This window comes from Scleropages formosus, chromosome 5 (assembly GCF_900964775.1).
Source record: "Scleropages formosus chromosome 5, fSclFor1.1, whole genome shotgun sequence".
Lineage (NCBI taxonomy): Eukaryota > Metazoa > Chordata > Actinopteri > Osteoglossiformes > Osteoglossidae > Scleropages > Scleropages formosus.
Genome location: NC_041810.1, coordinates 8259724 through 8280342, shown reverse-complemented (window position 1 = coordinate 8280342; position 20619 = coordinate 8259724). Strand labels below are relative to the sequence as shown.

Genomic DNA, 20619 nt, shown 5'->3' with positions numbered 1-20619 from the left:
GAGTGACCCAGTGTAAAAAGTGTATCTGGCAGCGTAAGTCTCTGCAGTGAATAAGGTGTGTGGGCTGATAACACTACATCGAGTTCATTGGAAGTTGCTCCGGAGAAAAGCATCTGATAGATAAATACATGTAAATGTTTTAACAGAAGCGACACGACCCAACACCAACCTTACAGAATGTGTGTGAGCTCTGGGTGTGTCATGTGTGCGCGTGCCTGTGTGAGGGGCACTAGGACCCAGGGAGGCAGGGCTTCCGGTCGGGTGGTGCGCCTGAAACGCAAGATCGCTGGACTCACCTGTCGGGATTCCAGTCGAGCTGGAGCCACTTTTTCGGTTTCTGTTACCTCAGAGCCCAAGCAGAACTGCAGGTGGGTTTAAAGTGGTTCAGGGCTCCTGGGACTGTCAGGGACGCGCAGAGGGCCAGCGGTGGGGACCTGAACGCACAGAGGGACAGTAGTGGGGACCTGGACGCACTGAGGGACAGCGGTGGGGACCTGGACGCACTGAGGGACAGCGGTGAGGACCTGGACGCACAGAGGGACAGTAGTGGGGACCTGGACGCACTGAGGGACAGCGGTGGGGACCTGGACGCACTGAGGGACAGCGGTGAGGACCTGGACGCACTGAGGGACAGCGGTGGGGACCAGCAGTGAGGACGTGGACGCACAGAGGACACCTCGAGGAGCCCCGGCTGTGAGCGAAGGGCTCTCGCCCGTCACGTGCGACCGAGTGACCAAATGTGAGATGAGCGGACCGCTCTCTCTGGTGCGTCTCCGTAAAAGACAGCGAAGACGCAGTTTCACTGTGTTTGGACTTTGGCGTCAAGAGGCTGAGGCCAAGGGCTCGAGTCCACCTCAAACGGGCTCAGTATTCCCGCTTTCTCACACTTACAGCAAACACTGGACGGAGTTTATTTTTCACTGCGCTCTTCTCACACGTTTCCGCTCTTCATGGGCTGCTTGTGCTCCTGGGTTCTTGTACCTGCTGAGATACCATTTAAGCGCTAAAACGTGAATGATTCCCGTGACGCCGTTACCATAGCAACCTCGCTGACATGTTTGGAATGTGACTGCTGCTCTACCGGGAAGCTGGTTTTCCAGTTTTCGCTGTTGCCCAGGGAGGGGCAGTTTTCCCCGAGCGTCTCGCGCTAGGTGTGTGTGCGCGCGTCTGTGTGTGTGTGCGTGTGTGTGTATGTGCGTGTGTGGGGCCACTCATTGTCACGCACAAGACGGCCGCCACACCCCTCAGTCCTCGAACTCTGATTCATTTCCGTGCGTCTCCGTTCAGGGATGTTGCACCGCGGCGCGACTCACCAGCTGTGAGACGTCGGAGGACAAGTCCGAGGCTCTGTTTCCTGCGCGTGTGGCCATCGTACAGGATCGCTTCCTGTGAATGCGCGCAAACCCCCCCTTCCGAACATGTCCGGCCCGGTTGTGACATGATCAGATGACCAGGGCCTTCCCAGAAGCGCCTGCCCTGAGGCTCGCCTACTCACCGTTGGCCAACACTGAGGCAGGCGAGTGTTGCGTAACAGCACCACTTGTGGGTGTGTGTGTGTGTGTGTGTGTGAGAGAGACAGAGAGACTCAGTGTTCCTAGCAGGTTTAACGGTGCCGGTAAAAAGGGAGGAGAGGAGAGATCACATCCCCTCGTGAAGGGCGCTGCTACAATGACACTATTAAGTGATTTTACACAAGCGCTCGTTTCTATTGGCACGCAAGGAGTTCATTAGTTCCTCATCTCACACTTTCAATTTTACGCTCTTGGACAGCACGCGCGCGTGTGTGTGTGTTCGCCGGAGCCCTTCAAGGTAAGTACTGGAAGCTGGACTCGAACCAGCAACCTTCAGGCTACACGTCTTCGCTGCTGCTCTGTCTGTGTGGCTTCGCATGTGGGCGTCGAGCTCAGGACCACACGTGTGTAAACTGGGTAAACGGTGTAAACTATGAAAATTGTTATGAAAATATGAAAACAAAGTGCGAAAACTCTCAGTAAACAGAGTAAAGTGTAAAAACAGTGTAAACGTCAGTATACTGGGGAAACAGTGTAAAATGGGTAAATAGTGAAAACGCTAAACTATGAAAAGCGTTTAAACTGGAAACACTGAGTAAACAGTATAATCAGTAACAGTGTAAACCCCTGTAAACAGGGTGAATAGTGTAAACTACGAAAACTGTAGACATTACAAGCAGTGTAAAGTGTGAAAAGAGTGTCAAGTGGGTAAAAAGTGTAAACCGCTCCGCGCTGAGCTCCTCTCTCACTCGGACGAGTTCGTTTGTGTTTCAGGCTCAAGTTCCTCTTTCGCGGAACTGCAGCGTCTCCTTTCAGCACGTGGAGCTCGTTGTTGCCGAGGCGCCACACGCAAGGGAGGGACAGTAACCAGGCGGCGCGCGCGCGTCCGTGCCTGCGGCTCACAAAGGATCCCTCTGGACTCCGGACCCTTCCTGCGCCATGTCCCCCCGCGGGAGCGGTGGGGGGGGCGCTCCGCTCCTCCGCTCGCTGTCCGTCGTCGCCGTGCTGCTGCTGTGCCCGAGGCCCTGCTCCCCCTCCCCCTCCCCCTCTTCTGCCGGACACCTGGACAAGGTGGAGCTCGGCGCCGGCTCGCGGCTCACCTGTGCGCAGGTAGGCGGGGCCCCCCCGCGGCTCTGGAGATGGGGGGGCGGGCCAGGAGGGGGTCGCTGTCGTCGCGGAGCGCGCGGCTGGCCGGCGACAGTCGACTCTCTTAGGGGTCACCGGGCTCTCCGAGATCCTCCTCGGAGCCCAAGTTCTCCCTCATCGTTCCGTGAGGAATTTCCGATGGCTCTCGAGCCGCTGGGTGGTGACGTCACTCGCACCCGAGTTTCCCCAGTGCGGCGGGCGACTGTGACTCGGTTCACGGTGCGTCCAGGTGAGGTGCGGACGAAGGGTTAGACGAGCAAGCGGAAGTGTCTGCGTGTGCATTTGAGAGGAAAGGGGAGAAAAATGCAGGAACAACATTAACACGCGCTCTTTAAACACTCTGTTTCAGAGCCTCTCTTCCCGCTCCTGAGTGTGTGTGTGTGTGTGTGTGTGTGTGTGTGTGTGTGTGTGTGTGTGTGTGTGTGCAGCGCTGTGCTCTGGGGCACAAACTGTGTAAAAGGGTCGAGTGTTTAAAGTGAGAAAAAAGACAGAGTGACAGCAGCCCTTTGATGCCCTGGAGGAGAAGAACGCACTTTTACACACCAGCTCTTCAGGAAGAGGCTTCCCTAACATATTGATCGGGGGGGGGGTGAAAATACGGAGTATATGCTTTTATAGAATATATAAAAGTGCGGACCCTGCGACCCTGCGATGGACACCTGGTTACTGATCACGACAAAGTGAAAACATAGCATAATATGTCAAAATAATTTCTATAATAAAAAAGAAAGGATAAAATGTATTGCTGCTGCTGTTATTGTGAAGCACAGAAGTACAATTTTCCGTTTCACTGTATTCAGTGAACTGAAACAGCAGTTATTGGGTCCCATCATGACGGGACTTGACCTCACCGGCTCATTTCACAGTTTGATCCCCTTGTTTGAGGACAAAGAGCTTTAGACACACGCACACACACAGGACTATTGACACACAGCTTGTATGTGTGTCACACAACCAGGTTGCTGGTTCACATCCCCCCAGTAGCTCCTATAGAAGTGACATTCAATAGCAGATACACAGATACTCATAGCAGATGGTGTTGGACTCATTGATGGAGCTGTCGGGGGATCAGGACAGAAGTGGCTCTCGGAGAGATGGGTTCAAGACCCCTCTTCAGTGTGGGGGGATTCAGCAGCTCTGAGGGACACAGGACTGAGACCCTACAGACTGTTGATTTTGGGCTCCTGTGAGTGGGAGAACCAAGTGGCCTGAAGTGGAGGGGCTCAGAGCATTTTGTTTTCCAGTAAATGTGTGTGTGTGAGTGAGTGTCTCACTGTGGTGCTCGCTCACTCTCTCTCTCTTTCTCCCTCTCTCTCTCTCTCTCTCTCTCTCTCTCTCTCTCTTACCCCAGGTGTTGACTGACTGCAGGGTCACAGGTGAGTCTGAAAGGGGGCAGGAGGAGTGAACTCATGCGTGATGAATGAGAAAGACGAGGAGCCGACATCACTGAGCTCATGAGCATTTTTGTGTCTTTGACCTGGACACAAAGTGTGTGTGTGTGTGTGTGTGTGTGTGTGTGTGTGTGCGCGCAGTTTGCTGTCATTCAGCATAATTCACTGCGATTCACCGTGATTTGCTGTGGTTCAGAGAGGGTCCTGCCCTCGGTGTCTCACGGTGGACTGAGTGCCAAGCTCTGCTCCTCCTGAGGGCCTCGAGGGGTAAAACACGGTACTTCCCCCCTCTTGAACCCTCGCACTGAACGCGCCGCACCGCAAGCTGCGCTCCGACATTTCCGTACGGATGTTTGCACCCGATTCCCTCTTCGCGTCAACGTTTTCCGTCTTGGGCCCCGTTGGTGGACGGTGGGCGGTGCGGGTGGCGACCGCACCGTCCCTCCAGCGCAACTCGCCCCGTTTGGTGTCTCCTGCGCAGACGAGCTCATCGGGACGCCGTCGTCCGGGCCCGTGGATCTGGGACGAGTGGAGCTGCGCGCCGTGCTGTGCTGCACCGCAGGCGCGGAGTGCGTGCCGTGCATGAAGATCGTCACACACCTCACCGTCACGGGTGGGCGGCCGTGTACCCGTGTGCGTCTCTCTCTCCGTGCGTCTGGGGGGGAGAAGGCGAGCAGGGTCAAACGCATCATCATCATCATCATCATCATCACTATTATTACTATTATTGCTGTTTGTTGTCTGACATGTCTCACCAAAGCAACTTACAGTGTGAGGTTTGTACACTGAGCTACTTACACCGATTTACCCATTTACACAGCAGAGTACTTTTTACTCTGTTATCCCGGGGTAAGTACCTTGGTCAAGGGCACTACGTTCCAACAGCAGGGAGATGCGAACCCGGGTCTCTCGCTTGCAGCGTAGCGTCTCCAACCGCCATGGAGTGTTGGGGTCGGAACTCCTGCTGCTCACCGTCTCACACACAGAGATGCGATGCAAACACATACACAGCGGAGAGTGTGCGCGTGTGTGTGTGTGCGTGTGCGTGCGTGTGTGACGAGAGCTGTGTGTTCTGCGGTGTGGCTCAGAGAGGACGGAGCTGGAACTGTTGGGTGACGATGACGATGACGATGACGATGATAACGACAGTGAGCACGTCGATGACATAGAAGGTGGAGATGATGATGAATACGACCGCACTGAGAACGAGGGGAAAGAAGAAGGCAGCGTGAGCGGTCCAGATGCACCCCCCACACTGCCAGGTGACATATCCCTCTGTCCTGCAGACTACGCCCCCCCCCCCCCCCCCACACACACACACACACACACACACACACACACACTTGTACTTTGCATTTACCCATTGTTCCCTTTTTGGGAATTTTTAAACACTGATTTAGGTGAGAAGCGGAACAAGAGAAAGAACGCGACGCTCAGCCTGCAGCTCTCTGGTCCCGTGCCAGTCGAGACAGGAGCCACTCTGCCCCCTGCTGCTCGCTCTGCGGAATCACCTGTGTCCCTGAGGGTGTGTCATGGCGTCCCGCACCTCTTCCCCACATGCAAGAGGGTCGAGTTCACAGTGCCCGCCGGTGCGGCACAGGGGCACGAACAGCCGGAGGTAAAGCAGGGAGTAACACTCGGTGTCCTCATCGCACCCTATTGTCCTGACTCCGCCCTATTGCCCTGGCTCCGCCCTGTTGCCTTGGCTCCGCCCTGTTGCCTTGGCTCCACCCTGCTGCCCTGGCCCTGCCATCCCACCCTATTGTCCTAACCCCGCCCTCTTCCTACAGGTGTGGTTCTCCCTTGTCGTATCAGAAAAGGTCTTGTTCGACAGCCAAGTGACAGTGTGGGTCCTCCAGCAAAACTTTTCGCTCACCTTCCCCTCCAAGAAGGACGGTAAATGCTTGCGCGTGCGCGCGCACACACACACACACACACACACACACACACACACACAAACAAAGTGTGTCGCTCACCCTGCCCTCCTGTCTCTCCCTCAGTTTGCTCCCCGGCCCTGCACCAGGTCGTGACCCACTGCGATGGTGAGTTTACCATGCTGGGCTCCTGTTGCTCCCGGGCAACTGCTGGACGCTCCCTGTCCAGTGTTGTGGCCTGGTCCCCCGTGACCTGTGAGCGGTGCTCCTTAACAGTGCTACTCTGCCTGTTGGGCCACCCTCTGATTGGTCGTTTTGCCCTGACCAGTCCCAGCACTGCGGACCGTAATCGACCGTCAGAACGCTGCGGTCACCCTGCAGCTGGACGACAGAGACGCGAGACGCGCCCTGGACGTGGGGCTCTGCATCAAGTATGGTGATCGAGACAGGTGCTCCTACCGCCAGTGGGTGAGTCACCTGGGGTGGGGCATGGCGGGGAGGTGAGTTTCGAACCCTGATCCTGGACAACTGACCCTGGTTTCTGTCTGTCCGTGTGTGTGTGTGTGTGTGTGTGTACGTGTGTGTGCGCACCAACAGAAGAGCACCGAGAAAATCACCCTCCCGCTGAGCTCAGTCGTCCCCTGCATGTGCTTCCAGGTATCCTCCCAGCTGCGTGTTTATTGTCGTCTTGCTATGCAGCGTGACGTCTCTCGCTCTCTGACCGCGGTCCTTTACACCTCAGGTGTGGTGGATCCAGAAAGACTCGCTGCGTGTGCAGATGTGTCCGTTCCTCAACCGCACAGGTAAGAGCTCCGCCCCCTACGGAAGGCTCCGGGGCCTCAGGGGCACGTTAAGACGATGGGGCCCCAGACGTCCACCGCAGACGGTCCTGACCGCAGCCTCTGTGCTCGTACCGCGTTGTGCAAGTATTGCTGATCCGCTCGACACGCTGCTGACGTGTGCTGTGAGCTGTGTGTGACACTTTGTCATCAGACACAGATGGGAGAGAAGCTGGAATCCATGCAGCTCTAACAGCACAAATTGTACAATCGTAACATCCACAGTAAGGACCATAGTAACGACTGTAATGACCAGGGTAACGACCACAATAACAACCTGTAATGACCACGGTAATGAGCTGTAATGACTATGGTGAAGACCATAGTAGTGACCATGGTAAGGACCACAGTAATGACCTCTAATGACCACAGTGACGACCTGTAATGTCCAGAGCAATGACGACCTGCAATGACCCTTTCTTGCAGAGTTCCTCCAGAACGTGTGGGACAATATTTCCGTGTCTGTAAGACCGTCTCAGACGCATGAGGACGAGGCCGTGCTGGAGTGGACCGTGAGCGCCCCCTGCAGGCTGGAGGCGGAGCTGTGGCCGTGCCGGATGGGGGCGGCAGAGGCGAGCCGCTGCAGGGAGGTGGAGGGGATGCGGCAGAGTCTGCAGGGCGAGCGACAGGTCTGTGAGCCCCCCCCCCCCCCCAAGCCCCCCCACACACCCCCTCCCTGGGCAATAGAGTGCAGTTCTATAGTAACAGCCAATGTGCCCCCCGCCTTCATAAACCAGGGTGGTGCACAGCCAATGAACATATACAGCCTTACTTACGTGGCACTGCAGGTCTGTCACTCAGTCAATCACAGCCCTCGATTAAGATAAATATAATATCGCTGCCGCAACGGCAAGTTTGGTGTCCTTATTGTTACTTTTGTTATTATTACCAAGTCATTTAGTTGACACGTCTCTCCACAGTGAATTACACTGTGAGGCTACTTAGAATTATTGACCTGTTGATAGAGCAGGGTAAATGAGGGTAAATCAGCTTCACTGCAGCAAAGACGGACCACAGTGATGCACAGCCTGCTGATGCCCTGTTTGTTCTGCAGAAAAGTGGATGGTTTTTTCACCTGCAGCCGCACCCGTCCCTGTGTGCTCAGGTAGGGCGTTCTGCAGCACACCTGGTGCGCTCTGTGCGTGTGTGTGTGTGTGTGTGTGTGCGTGATGGCACTGACCTCTCTCTGTCTCTCTCCAGATGAAGGTGAAGGGGAAGGATGTGGAGCTCGGCCCCTACTGTCCCCTGGCCTGTGAGTGATGTCATCATCGTTCCGTACGTCTCGGAATGTTTTTACTGTGGGTTCGTCACACCTCTGACCTCTGACCTCTGATCGGCAGCTGCTCGAAGCCGCTGGAGCCTGGTGGTGCTCTTCGTCATCATGGTCGTCTGTATAGGCATCTTGGCGATGTACCTGTTGCATGGCACCCTCAAACGTAGGTGTCACTCCGCGCTGCACATGCACGCACACACACACACACACACACACACACACACACACACACACACACACACACACAGGTTGTTACTGGTTCATACATGACCACTGTGTGTGTGTGTGCTGCTCCCAGGTCTGGTGTCCAGGTGGTTCAAAGACAGCAGCATCAGGGGTGAGTGTATTCTGCTTTCTTCTGCCTTATTGGCTGCTTCCCCTCATGTAAATCAGTGAGTGTGTGTGTGTGTGTGTGTGTGTGTCTCTCTCTTAACTGTGCTGCCTCACCCTGCAGGGGCCGTGGAGGGCGGCCAGGTGCTGCTGCTGTGCCCTCCGGACTCGGACCCGCGCGTCGCCGCCCTCGTGTGCCAGCTGGGCTCGTCTCTGTCGCACCTCGGCTTCTGCGTCTCCCTCGAGCTCTGGAGCCGCCGTGAGCTGAGTGCCCTCGGACCTGTGCCCTGGCTGCACTCACGCCTCGACCGCCTGCAGCGCCACGGGGGCAAGGCGGCGCTGCTGCTGACGCAGGCCGCCTGGCAGCGCGCCCACGAGTGGGCCCGCAGCGAGCCCGAGAGCGCCCCCCGGAGCCCGGCACGCACCGACGTGTTCGGCGCCTCGTTGAGCTGCGTTGCGGCCGATCGCCTGCAGGGCCGCGCCGGCGAGCGCTTCGTTCTGGCGCGGTTTGAGGCGCTGCCCCCCGTGCCGCTTGGTGCCGGGCAGCCACTCCCCGAACCCTTCCGGGGCCTGGCGCTCTACAGCCTGCCCTCGCAGAGCCTCGGCTTCCTCACGGAGCTGGCTGGCGCCGCGGGGGGCCGAGGGCAGAGCCGGCGGAGGAGGGCGGGTGGCTTGAGGGCGGCGTCCCGCGCACTGGCGCTCGGTCTCCGGGCAACGGGCACGTCCGGTGGGGGGGACACCTGGGAGACGGTGCCCCTGCAGCGCTGGGCGTTGGAGGGGCCCGACGGCACCCCCTAGTGGAGGGTGCAGGAGCGTCCCGGAGGACTCGTGTTCCCAGAATGCCTTGTGCTCCAGCGCCTAGGACTGACAGGAGATGATGGCCCAGGAGAACCTTCCTGAGGTCGAGCAGTTCAAACGCCGAACTTCCGACTGAATTTTCATCTTCTTTCCGTGTCTTTCGAGGACCCGAGCATCTCTCTCGGCTGGACTGGACCGGAAGCTTCTCTCGCGAGTACCGCGGTACAGCGCTGTGTCATAAGACACAAGAGTGTGACAGGAAAGGAGCTACAGCTGTGAGTGTGTGGAACTGTCCGGCTCTGGACGTTTGGACACGAGGGCTTTTTCTGCCTGCGCTCTGAGGAGCATCACTGCGCGCATGTAACCTGTGTGTGTGTGTGTGTGTGTGTGTGTGTGTGTGTGTGTGTGTGCGCGTGCGTGTGCGTGTGCGTGCGTGCGCCTCCTCCTGCCACAGCCACTTGCATTCCAACAGCAATTAATATGGGCATTATTAATTATTAATAATGGCACAGTTAATTATTGAAATAATTTATATACATGGTTTTTTGCCCGAGTTTTTTCCTTTCCTCCATGGCCAGTTCACTTACTTACAGCTCAAATAATCACATAGTTACTGTAGTAATTTACTGTATGGCCAGCTTTTTATTTGTATTATGTCTCTGGTCCTTTGTTCAGCACTCTATGTCACTGTGTGAGAAGGGCTTGGAAAAAATAAATTGAATTGAATGGAATCATTTCATTTGTAGAAACAGAAAAATGAAAACAATAAAAAATAAATTATTTAAAAAAAAAAAACCCACTAGACACACAAAAACACCAAGAATCTATGTAACAAACACTTGTGGTTACAGATTTTATTTTCATTTGCTGATTGTAAGTGACCAGTAGCCGATGGCCATCGATTCACTGATTGACAGACTAATTGATGGGTTTGCTGATTGATCGAGTGACTGATCAGAAGACACACCTGCATTATATAAGTGGTCCTTTGGAACTGCGTTGACTATGGTAGCATGAGTTCTTAGCAGTGGTGAAGAAGAAAGGAAGGACACCTCCAACACTGCTTACCCTCCCTGGTAACTATAGGGCTTCAAAGATGCCCCCTAAGAAAGTAAAATCAGTGGAGTCCTCTGATTCAGAGGAGTTGTTTCCTCCTCCTGATCCACCGAAGAGGCCCAAAGAGGCAGAGAAGAGTAAAGCAGGTAAGATCTTGCTGTGCACCATCTCTCTGGTAGCTCAGACTTTGTTCTGCTGTGTCCTCAACTGGCTCTCTAACAGATCCTCCGAAACCCCCTAAAGCCCGAGTGGCTCGGAAGGCGTCTGCTCATCCTTCAACTATGGAGATGGTCAAAGAGGCCCTCAAAGCACTGGACTCCAGGAAAGGATCCTCCGCACAAGCAATTCGGGGCTACATCCTGGACAAGTATCCATCTGTGGATGCAGTCAGGCTCAAGTACATGTTGCGAAAGGCCTTGACCAAAGGCATCGAGAGCGGTGACCTGGTGAGACCAGCCAACTCATCTGGCAACGGCGCCCAGGGGAGGTTCCGAGTAAGGACTTCGGTGTCATGTAGCCAATATTCTTCCGCCTCTGTTACTAGTAGGCTCTTAAAGTGCTCATGTTGCTCACAGCCTTCTTGGCACTCTCTGTATTAGAGATCTGATTTGTCAGTGTTAAACTTTTGACCAGTAAATCAGTTAAAGTGGAGCAATGAATTCCACCTTTTTAAAAAGGAAAAAAGTTCTCTCTGAGTAGAGCTCCCTCAACTGGGCTGCTGATCATCAGAACCACTTTTTCTTCCATGGAACACATCTCATCTTGTGGCTTCAGTCACAAACACAGTAAAATACCTCTCAGGAATCCCTGATGCTATAATGGCTGAACCTTCTCTTTGACCCTTAGATTCCAGCGAAAAGCAAAACCAAAGAAATCAAAGCGAAGGCTTCTGAAAACACAGACCCTAATGCTGGAAGAGCTCTGAAAGCAGAAAAGGCTGCTGTGAAAACTTCCAAAGTCCAAGAAGGTGAACAAACAGCCGTTTCACTTCTGGAAGTGATGACTTGCTGGTTGTTGGACCATGTGCTCCTGCTGTTCAGCCCTATGTGATTAACTGGTCACTACTCTTCAGTAAAGCTGCGACTCTGCTTGCAGGTCCGGAGAAGGTCAAGCTAACAGCCAAGAAGCAGAGAACCAAAACTGCTGAGGTCTGTGTTTCAACATCAGTTGATGCATAAATGTGCATTGCTGGTTATTCCAACAGTATCTCTTTTCAGGCCATGGTGTCTCCAGTGGGGCTCGACTCAAAAAAGGGAACTGCGGCCAAGAAGCCAAAGGCCAAGAAAGTGGCTGCAGCTGCAAGTCAGACCTCAGAGAAGGTGACAGGGGCTCCTCCACGGAAGGGTAAAAGTACAGCAAGAGCACCACCTGGGAAGGAGGGTGAGGGGGTTCCTGCACCCCGACATGCCAGGAAAGTTGCTAAGATCATGACGTGAAACTTGATGGACTTATTTTTAAAATTTTGCTCTGCACTTGAATAAAATTCTTGTATTTGAAACAAGCTTGTAGATGTTGCACATCTATTCATTCATCACTTTCATCCAAAGTGGTGTACATCTCAGAAAACACGATCTTCTTAGAGACAAAACTATAGATGACTCTTAAGCAGTTTCCTTCACCGGATGCACTGAGGTTTAAAATAGGGGTGTAAAACTTAACCAGAATATCAGTTATTCCTGATTACCCTCATTGGGTGGGGTTTTTTTTTTTTTTTGATGCAGCTAAATACTTGACACAGCAAGGGTTGATCTAAGCATCACCAATGATGCCTTAAACCAACTTAAAGGACTGGGGCAAAGTGACTTGAAGAGGTGAATTCCAGCAGTTGTGAGAGGGGGAGGCTGTTCCACCAGAACTGAGAACCCCTGTGCCATCCTTTTTGGATGGGGGCCCACAAAGCAACCAGAAGTAGATGAGGGAAAGGGTCAGGTTCAGTGTAGCAGTTGATCAAGTCCTGTAGATAGCAGTTCGATTGATACATTTATAAACCAGGGTCCTAAAGGTGATCTGGGCAGCTATAGGAAACCAGTGCAGAGAAGAGTACGGGAGACAGGTGGGAATGCTTTGGCAAGTCAAAACTCCTGCAGCAGTGATGTATCAGCTGCAGAGATTTGATGGCAGTAGCAGGAAGGCCACACAGGAGAGAGTTGCAGTATCCAGATGGGATGTCACCATGGCCTGGACAAGGAGTTGGGCAGTGCCAGTTTTGAGCTAAAGGAGACCCTTCACGCAACAACAACCTGTTTCCACAGTCCTGACAGAAATGCTCCTCCAGGAGGCTTGCAGTGCAAGTGGGGCAGAAGTACCAGTCTCAGCACACTGGATATCTCCTCTCTGACTCCAAAGGTGGCCCAGTTCCCAGCCCGCAAGCCCTACTTCCACTGTAGAAGTACCTGGACCACTCGGAGTAGAATAGTACTGTGGTCTAGTACACATGTAAGAGGAAACTCAGATGCTGGAGAAAAACCTTTACTGTAAGAATAAAGAGATACTAGTGACCACAACCAGCAGTGTCCAGCACTTCCCTTGGGAGGAAAGACACCAGAAGCAAATGGAAGTGCTGTTATAACCCTTTAAGCAAAGGACCCAGGGGTGCATGGCCAGGGAGGAGCAGGAATGGACCACTTTGAAAGGTACAGCAGACAGCTACCAAGTCACCCACAATGCAGTGCTTATAGGATGGTTGAGTGCAGGGGGTCAGAGAAAGTTATAACCACCCTCCTCTTTAGATAGGAAGTGAAAGCCAGGAGTTGTTGAGAAAGAACCCAAAATATAGGTTTGCTTATACTGGATTATTACAGCTACAAGCAAACTGAGTACATGAATGAGGAGCCTCTAGCTTGCAGTATTACAGCAAGGTCAAAGACACCCTTCATAGAATAAAGGGTCTCATCCCCCCTGAGAGGGAGTCCACAGGAGGAGCCATGATTCTTTCCAGCTTTTATTAATCCATAGCAAGAGACATCCTGCACACAGGAACATGGGTACAGTTGAAGAGCACAGGACCTGCATTGTCCACAGGAAGCAGGAAAGTCACATGGTACCCAGAGGGTAAAAAAGGGGTCTAGAAGTCAAGGAGAATGAGTTGACTTCTGAATGGATCCATGTCAGTGGTGGGGAACCGTTGGATAGCGGTACACGTAAGGCATGGGGAACAGGGGATAACCAGGGTACATGACCCCCTGGGAAGCCGCTTTACCTGCCACACTCCGGGGAGCCTGGGGGTACATGTAGGGGAAGCCCATTGGGTTAAATGGGTACCTGGGGTAGGAGGGTCTGGGGGCAGTTGGGGCTACAGTAGGATAATACAGAGGGTAGAAGGACATTGGGTAGTAGGGAGGGAACATGGGGTACGCAGGACGGGCAGGTGGAGTAGGACCGGCATCGTCTTCATCCTCATCGTCCGAGGGTCGGGGGCATGACAGAGTCGTCTCCTCAGATGTGGTCAGCAGCCTCAGTGAGAGACTGGCCTCCTGGAACAGAGGAGATTCCAGTCACAGGAGCCCTTCACACATGTCCAAAATCAACATGGAGTTTGAACCTCCTTCTCTTGGAGAGGGAAGACTTCTCTGGAAGAGAAGCAACTGGACAGAGCAAGACACACTGGGCTTGCAAGTCCAGTCACAGACCAGCAGGTGTCGTGGTGCACCATTGTAGCCATAGTGGGGGGGGGGGTTACTGACGTACCTCAGACTCCAGACAGGCTGAGGTGTAGGGGATCGTGACAAGCAGGTGTCCACGGTGAACATCAACACTGGAGGCACACCATCCACAGATGGAGAGCAAGGACTCCCATGAGCCCCCCACTGAGGAGGGAAGGCATGGATGAGGTCAGCAGCACCAAGCAGACTCACATCCTGTAGCCACCGGCACACAGACAATGACGCCAGGGTACAAGAACGTGAAGGTCCCCCCCATTGAGCAGCTCTAAGGGAGGATCTCACCACCAAGGAGATGGTACAGGGCATCCCTGCACTCCACAGCTCACATGGTTACCACTCATCTCCAGATGAGACTCACCCTTCACTCTGACCTCATGCGCTGAAGCCCCCTCCACCCTGACCACCATTTCCGAGTCTCCGCAGGAGACCGTGGCCGGAGAACGGAGGGTCGCGGGGCAGGACATCTTCACCGGCGCCCCATGGACACGCAGGGGCAGGACATAGCGACCGTCCTGCGAGCGGGTCAGGGAGAGGAGCGCTTTACCCACAGACGCTGGGGTGCTCAGTGCTTTGGAGCGCCACGGAAGGAGGAGCAACACGCACACGCCTACCTCTCGGGACACGTGGCAGCCGTCGTACGGAGCCACCAGCAGCAGGTCTCTCCTGGACCTCCGGAGGGAGAAGCCACAGTGGGGGGGCAGCTGGGACAAGGGGACAGGCGGGCCACCCGCTGCAAGGCAGGACAGAAGAGAGCGGGCACCTGATGGCAGCAGGAGACACAAGCACAGACCAGAACGAGATGAGACGAGACCCCACTCACCTCGATCCACCAGAACACCGGAATCCCTGCGTCCGCGGAGCCTCAGGCTCATGGTGTCATCGTCACACCGCACCGAAGGGGCCAGGGGCCGCAGCTTCTCTGCACCTGCAGGTGAAAGTGACGCTGCGGAACAGGTGCTGTGCAGAGCCTGCAGCTTTGAGCAGCTGTGACCACCAGGTGACGTGTGAAGCTGGACCTGATGCTGGACCTGAGACACGTACCCGCCAGAAAGCCCTGGAGAGCCTGGTGTCCTTCACTGCGCTCTATGGTCCCGCCGGCGCCGTCCAGCTCGCCGTCGCCGGACGATCCGTGTCCCTCCGGTGTCCAGCCGCCCGTGCGCAGGAGACCCCTGGAGGACGAGCGTCCCGCCCGAACGGAGCCCTCGGGAGACGCGAGCGCGAGCACGAGAAGCGCCGTGAGCGCGCGCTGTAGCTGCGAGTTTTTCCCCATGATCATGGACTCTGTGTTTGAAGTGGCGCAGAACAGTGTGGTGGCGGGGGAGGGGTGGGGCTGCACGCGCTTTTAAAGGGGATCAATCGGTTCGCGCGCGCTGTTCCACGTGCGTGTCGGAGGAGCGAACGCGCCCTAAAGGGTTCCAATTATTAAATTAAAATTGAATTGAGGTCCGACCACTTCCCTTTTTTACCTTCCAGCCGCACGTTACGTGCGTGGTATAAACGACAATATAAAATAATCTCTAATATAATAGCGACAAAGAAGTAAATATGATCGTAAGTGGACAGATTATAGAATGAAGTGTGAACTTACGCACAGCGCGTGAAGACTGACGCTGCGTGTAACTGGTCACTATGTAACTGAAAGCAAAGGGAAAACAAAAAACATAAAAATAAGTTTATGGAACATAAGTGTTAATTACTTATGAAATGAAGAGCAAAAAGTGAATAAACCCAAGTGTACAACAGTCAAAGTGGCACATCTCTGGGGTTACACGCACGTTACAGGCCGCAATAATAATAATAATAATAATAAAAATAATAATAATAGTAATAATAGTAAAAGTGCGCCACAAAGGCTCTATACTTCATTTCACCATTTATTTGCGCTTTACTCTGTTCACTCTGGCACAAAATCAGTGTACATTCCGTCTGTGTCACATCTCAATGATCGATGAGGTCGATCACTTTATTGGCTCAAAGTGGGGCTGAGGGGGCTGTGGAGTCAGTGGCGCACAGCGCTTAATCCAGAGCCTTCTGTTCTTCCGAGGAAAAACGATGTAAATGAAGGGAAACTAGTGTGATTTATGGGACATTAATCAGCACAGAATCATAGGCACGGTTCTGTGTCTCAAACGTTTTTATTCAGTGTAAAAACTGGAACAAAAACCGTCACTTGCTGAAGACAAATTGCGAATAAACTATAAAAATACAAAAGTATTAATTCAGTTATTCATCAGAACTCAAAGAGCAGCAGAAAAGTGTCACTTGTCATGAACACTGCAGGAAAATTGTAAGAGACCCTGTTAATGGAGTGTGTGTTTGGGTCAGGATTTGTGTGTGTGTGTTGTGTAGAGTATGTGAAGCGCCTTCACAAGGGTGTGATCTCTTCACTGCTCCAGCTTGCTGTGTCCTCCTGCAGGTGTATCCCCTGTGGGCTCTCCGATGTGACCTTGGGGTCCCGAGACACGTCTCCCCCTGCAGTGGGCGGGGCGATGGGCAGGGCAGTGGGCGGGGCAGTGGGCGGGGCACTGGCCGGGGAGGTGGGCTGGGAGAAGGAGGGCCAGAAGCGACTGTTCTCCAGCAGGAAGCGCTGCAGCAGCGCACTCTGGTTTGGCTCCACGGGGGGCCCCTGGGAGCCCGACTCGGAGGCCAGGCTGCACTGCGCTTCACAGTCCAGGCCACCCCCGGCACCTGCCCTCCGCTCGCCGTGGCTCTCGACGTCCTCTGCGACACTGGCTGCCACTTGGGGGACGTGGCCACCAACCGCAGCCGATTCCGCCCTCCGTCCCACCTGCCCCACCCTGCGGGTGACAAGGAGCGCCGCCCAGTTGTTGGGCAGCAGCTCGCCCCAAAGTCTGTCCTCCGTCCTGCTCGCGCGGGCGGCCAGGTAGGCGGTCAGTGCAGCCCAGCCGGACGGCGGGACGCGAGCCTCTGCCCCGCCGCCAGAGCTCCTGGCCCCGCCGGGCCCCCCGGACGCCAGCAGCAGCAGGGTCCAGGCCCAGGAGAGCTCCAGCAGCCGCGCCCATAACTGGATGAGCCACCAGCTCCAGGAAAAGCGGCGCCAGTCGCCCAGCAGCCCGTAGAGCCAGAGCAAGGCGTGAACATGCAGAGCGCAGCACAGCGCCCCCTGGAGGGCAGCAGGGTGCAGCCAGGGGCGGGCGCAGGCCAGGAGCCCCAGGCTGAGGCCCAGACCCCAGGAGAGCGAGAGCGCCTGCAGCACCACGGCCACAGTGGGCCACAGCGCCGCCGACACGAGGTCCGCCGCCAGCAGCAGAGAGCAGTGCAGCGCAGCGCACACTCCGACCAGGAGGGGGCGCTGCAGGCAAGGGCCCCGTGTCGCTCTGCTCACGCCCTGCAAGGCTAGCAGTGCCAGGGCTGCCTGTGCCCACAATAGCAGCGGGAGGGGCAGGTTGTGCAGCGCCGCCACGGCGCAGTGGGCGAGGATGCCCCGTGTTCCGTACGGGTCCAGCAGAAAGTGGGCGGCCCGCAGCCCGCCGGCCAGCAGCAGCAGGACATTGGCGAGCACCAGGCAGCCGTGGGGCGGCTGTGGGCTGATGAGCCCCAGTAGGGCGGCGGCGGCCAGCACCAGGGACAGCGCCGCCGTGCCGTACACGTGCAGCTCCCAGGAGAAGGAGAGCGTGCGCCGCAGGTCGTCCCAGCGCAGAGCCGTGCCATCGGGACCCGCGGGCTCAACGCAGGGGCCCCGCCCCGACGCACACGGCCGCTCTGCGGGGGAGGGGCGACGACTGCGAGCCCCACCCCCCGATATTAATGAGGGGATGGGAGTGGGTGTGCTTTGGTCTGGGGGGGAAGCAAAGACGTAACAGGTGAGGTGCTGTGCTGCTCCACCAAAGTGCTCTCAAAATGATTTTTTCAAACAGTTTTTGACCATGTATTTTAGCTCAGAGAAACACACATATTGGCCCCCTTTAAATGACCATCTTTTCTCACACATCGCAGTCAGTTTTTTATGCTTAGAGGGAACCAAAGGGAATGTTCTCACTGCGAGGGATGAGTGTCACTTCCTCCACAAGAGCAAAAGTTGCGTCTCCACATTTTTGTAGCGTGAACACGCACACGCACACGCACACGCACACACACACACACACACACACACATTTGTCCATTAGCACATTCCCATGTAGATCTGCTGTTCTGCAGAAACTGGAGTTACTGGACAAAATGAGCAGTGTGTATAAGGTTGGTCTATGGTGTTTATCATCAGGTTCTCCAGCAGTATGTGTGTGTGTGTGTGTGTATCACAATGTGCGTGTGTCTCACCGGGCCCCTCGGCTGCTGCCCCTGCGCTCCCCCACTCAGTGTGTGTCCTAGACTCTGGCAATCGCGGCACACCAGGGCTGTCCCTCACGTCCCTCACGTCCACAGCTGCAACGAGCCAGTCCCCTGATCCGGCAAATAACCGGTCGTCTTCCACCACCTCTTTGGCTCCTCCTGCTGACACCTGCGGTGTGGGGGTCACCTGGGAGTAGGCGGGCTTTTCACTGCGACCTGTGGAAGCGACACCGTTGACCCGAGCACTCTGTGCTGAGATCTGGATGTCCCTCTCTTCCTCCAAGGGGACAACAGCGTGTGTCTGGTTTGTCCCTGAGCTCGACCGTCTCTCCGGCGGCAGGTGGGGAGCAGCAGCAGCAGGTCTCGGGCTGGGAATGGGCGGGACTTCGTGCCTCATCCCTGCAGGAGGCGGAGTCAGCACTCCGCGTGGGACGCCGATGACCTCTGTCCCCTCAGTGTATCTCCACGGCAGAGCAGAAGGGTCCTCAACACCTTCGCCTCCATCTCCACTGACTGCCACGGTGTCTCCCTCAGCCTGGCCAGCAGGGGGCGCCCTCCTCTGTATTTCCTCTCTCTCGTGTCCGGGCTCAGCCGCCGATTCGAGAAGCTCAGGGACCTCCGCTGCCAGCAGTCCCCGAGCAGGTCGCCCGGGGGGTCTGGGGTAAGAGGTGAGGGGCTCCGAGGCCCCTGCCAGGCTCCGTTCACCTGATGTTTGCTGGATCACGACCCCTAAGAGCATCAGAACTAGGAGCTGGGGCATCGCTGTGGAAATGAGGCCACAGCTGCAGGGCATGTGCTGTAGACAGAAGGCAGAAACGTGGTACTTTAACATTATCTGCTGCTGAGTGCGGTAAACTCTCAGGTCTCAAGCCTAGCAGTGGGGGTGCACCACAGTGGGACTAAAGCTCAGTTTTTGACCGTCGGGGCACCACTGTAGCGCAGATAGACTAGAGCTTCCACACAAAACACCATATGAGTGGTGCGGCTTGTGTTTCAGGTGCGGTAAAGAGCAGTAATCTGGGGCTTCAATCCTATAAGGGAATTAACATGTTCTGACATATGGAGAAATGTAGCTGCTTGTGGAGACCGGATGGATATGGGTTCCATCACCAACATCATCCCTACTGTGCACAACCCTTTGCATTTTCATGTATTCATTTACCAGATGCTTTTCTCCAAAAACAACGTACATCTCAGTGGAAATACAATGTGTACGTTACATTAGGAGAAAGAGACACTTAGATGCAGACGTGTGATTCTAAAGTACAGTCACTTTGTTACTTTCACCATATGCACTGATGTAGCTGTAATAAACTTTACCAGAATGTCAGTGATATTCTTCATATCCAGCTGCTTTTGTTCAGACTCCCTTTTATTACAAAATAAATATATATAGCTGAAAGAACATAGTAAAATAGAAAATAAAAGATAAAGACAATAGTATTTATATAAGTGCAAAAATGACATCTTTATAATAATAGTCACAAAGAATGTAAATACATGTTATAATTTATAATCCTGCCTGATGTTTTTCTCCAAAGTGACGTACAGTGTTAAGCTGATTTATCCATTTACACAGCAGACAGCTACGCAATTTTTACCGTATCAATTCAGGGTGAGTACCCTGATTCACAGTACTAACTGGGATTCGAACCCAGGTCCTTTGACTGAGGCGCCCTAACCTCTGTGTCCTCTGATTTTTTGCAACATTCACGTAACACAGGTGGTTGGGAGTTATCTGGTTATAACACTAATTATACCAGCATTCTTACCTAGAGCCGCTGTGCTTGTTGCCGCGACGACGAGGCCTCCTTCGCGTTCAGGTGCCGGTCTGTCACGTTCGTGTTCAGGTCTCTCCGTACTGCTGTAGACCGCGTCCTCCACACTAGCACAGCAGACAGTGGCTGTGAGACAGAGCTGCAGTAAATCCCCCCCCCCCCACACACACACACACACACACACACACACACTTAAACACCTTTTAATAAGGACACTCACGTTAGTCTCCTGACCACTGGGTTCCTTGATGATGATGTTCGATCCTGAGAAGCAAAAGTTGTCAATGACTTCTGTCTCTTCACTGCCGGCGATATGGCTTGCTGCTCTGCCCCTGTGTGTGTGTGTGTGTGTGTGTCATGACAGGATTACTGTACGGCACCTGTCTTATCTCCCAGCCCACCCCCTGAGGCTGATCCTCACCTGCTGTCCACATGGCTGTGTGTGTGTGTGGGTATGCGTGTGTGTCCCTGTGTGTGTCCCTGTGTGTTCCCAGCTGGTCTTGTTCAGTGACATTAATCCTGGTTTGCTGATCCCACTTTGCGTTCATGATTCAGCTGAAAAACACAACTGAAAACAGGACAGAGAGAAACCGACAGACCAGCGTACACTAAACATACATCACATGTACATGTGTTCATTCTTCAGACGCTTTTCTCCAAAGCGACAAACA

At 54.4% G+C, this 20619-nt stretch overlaps 3 protein-coding genes across 5 annotated transcripts; 2 read left to right on the top strand and 1 right to left on the bottom strand.

The window, feature by feature from the left end:
- The first annotated feature begins 192 nt into the window (after positions 1 to 192).
- On the top strand, positions 193 to 9832 carry LOC114910601 (uncharacterized). Of its 2 annotated transcripts, none has more exons than XM_029252487.1 (17): positions 193 to 368; positions 2286 to 2621; positions 4009 to 4033; positions 4530 to 4661; positions 5137 to 5310; positions 5449 to 5666; positions 5839 to 5944; positions 6049 to 6090; positions 6251 to 6390; positions 6520 to 6579; positions 6665 to 6725; positions 7188 to 7390; positions 7816 to 7866; positions 7962 to 8013; positions 8102 to 8197; positions 8333 to 8371; positions 8489 to 9832. In XM_029252487.1, the coding sequence occupies exons 2-17, from the start codon at positions 2451 to 2453 to the stop codon at positions 9160 to 9162; spliced, it is 2244 nt and encodes a 747-aa protein (XP_029108320.1). In that variant the 5' UTR covers positions 193 to 368; positions 2286 to 2450; the 3' UTR covers positions 9163 to 9832. The 2 variants fall into 2 exon arrangements, with proteins under 2 accessions (XP_029108320.1, XP_029108319.1); XM_029252486.1 differs by lacking the exon at positions 193 to 368 and adding an exon at positions 1531 to 1809.
- A 103-nt stretch (positions 9833 to 9935) lies between these two features.
- Positions 9936 to 11710, top strand: h1m (linker histone H1M). 2 transcript variants are annotated; one of them, XM_018751190.2, is made up of 5 exons: positions 9936 to 10364; positions 10462 to 10712; positions 11065 to 11185; positions 11314 to 11366; positions 11436 to 11710. In XM_018751190.2, exons 1-5 carry the CDS (start codon positions 10259 to 10261, stop codon positions 11652 to 11654), a joined length of 750 nt encoding a protein of 249 aa, XP_018606706.1. In that variant the 5' UTR covers positions 9936 to 10258; the 3' UTR covers positions 11655 to 11710. The 2 variants fall into 2 exon arrangements, with proteins under 2 accessions (XP_018606706.1, XP_018606705.1); XM_018751189.2 differs by having other exon boundaries at positions 10441 to 10712.
- Positions 11711 to 13325: 1615 nt separating this feature from the next.
- On the bottom strand, positions 13326 to 15182 carry LOC114910489 (uncharacterized). The gene is made up of 6 exons (XM_029251864.1): positions 14922 to 15182; positions 14701 to 14805; positions 14492 to 14610; positions 14239 to 14392; positions 13906 to 14024; positions 13326 to 13691 (listed from the first exon to the last, which is right to left on the bottom strand). Exons 1-6 carry the CDS (start codon positions 15154 to 15156, stop codon positions 13326 to 13328), a joined length of 1098 nt encoding a protein of 365 aa, XP_029107697.1. The 5' UTR covers positions 15157 to 15182.
- Positions 15183 to 20619: the final 5437 nt, after the last annotated feature.

Bases quoted from the DNA above. Each gene is read 5' to 3' on its own strand.
- h1m (XM_018751189.2), top strand. From the start codon at position 10,259: ATGCCCCCTAAGAAAGTAAAATCAGTGGAGTCCTCTGATTCAGAGGAG. The intron at 11,186-11,313 runs GTGAACAAACAG...CTCTGCTTGCAG, and splicing joins AACTTCCAAAGTCCAAGAAG to GTCCGGAGAAGGTCAAGCTA. The intron at 11,367-11,435 runs GTCTGTGTTTCA...ATCTCTTTTCAG, and splicing joins AGAGAACCAAAACTGCTGAG to GCCATGGTGTCTCCAGTGGG.
- LOC114910489 (XM_029251864.1), bottom strand. From the start codon at position 15,156: ATGATCATGGGGAAAAACTCGCAGCTACAGCGCGCGCTCACGGCGCTT. The intron at 14,611-14,700 runs GTGAGTGGGGTC...CCTGCCTTGCAG, and splicing joins CGGTGTTCTGGTGGATCGAG to CGGGTGGCCCGCCTGTCCCC. The intron at 13,692-13,905 runs GTACGTCAGTAA...CCTCTGTTCCAG, and splicing joins CAGCCTGTCTGGAGTCTGAG to GAGGCCAGTCTCTCACTGAG.
- LOC114910601 (XM_029252487.1), top strand. From the start codon at position 2,451: ATGTCCCCCCGCGGGAGCGGTGGGGGGGGCGCTCCGCTCCTCCGCTCG. The intron at 2,622-4,008 runs GTAGGCGGGGCC...CTCTTACCCCAG, and splicing joins CGCGGCTCACCTGTGCGCAG to GTGTTGACTGACTGCAGGGT. The intron at 7,867-7,961 runs GTAGGGCGTTCT...GTCTCTCTCCAG, and splicing joins ACCCGTCCCTGTGTGCTCAG to ATGAAGGTGAAGGGGAAGGA.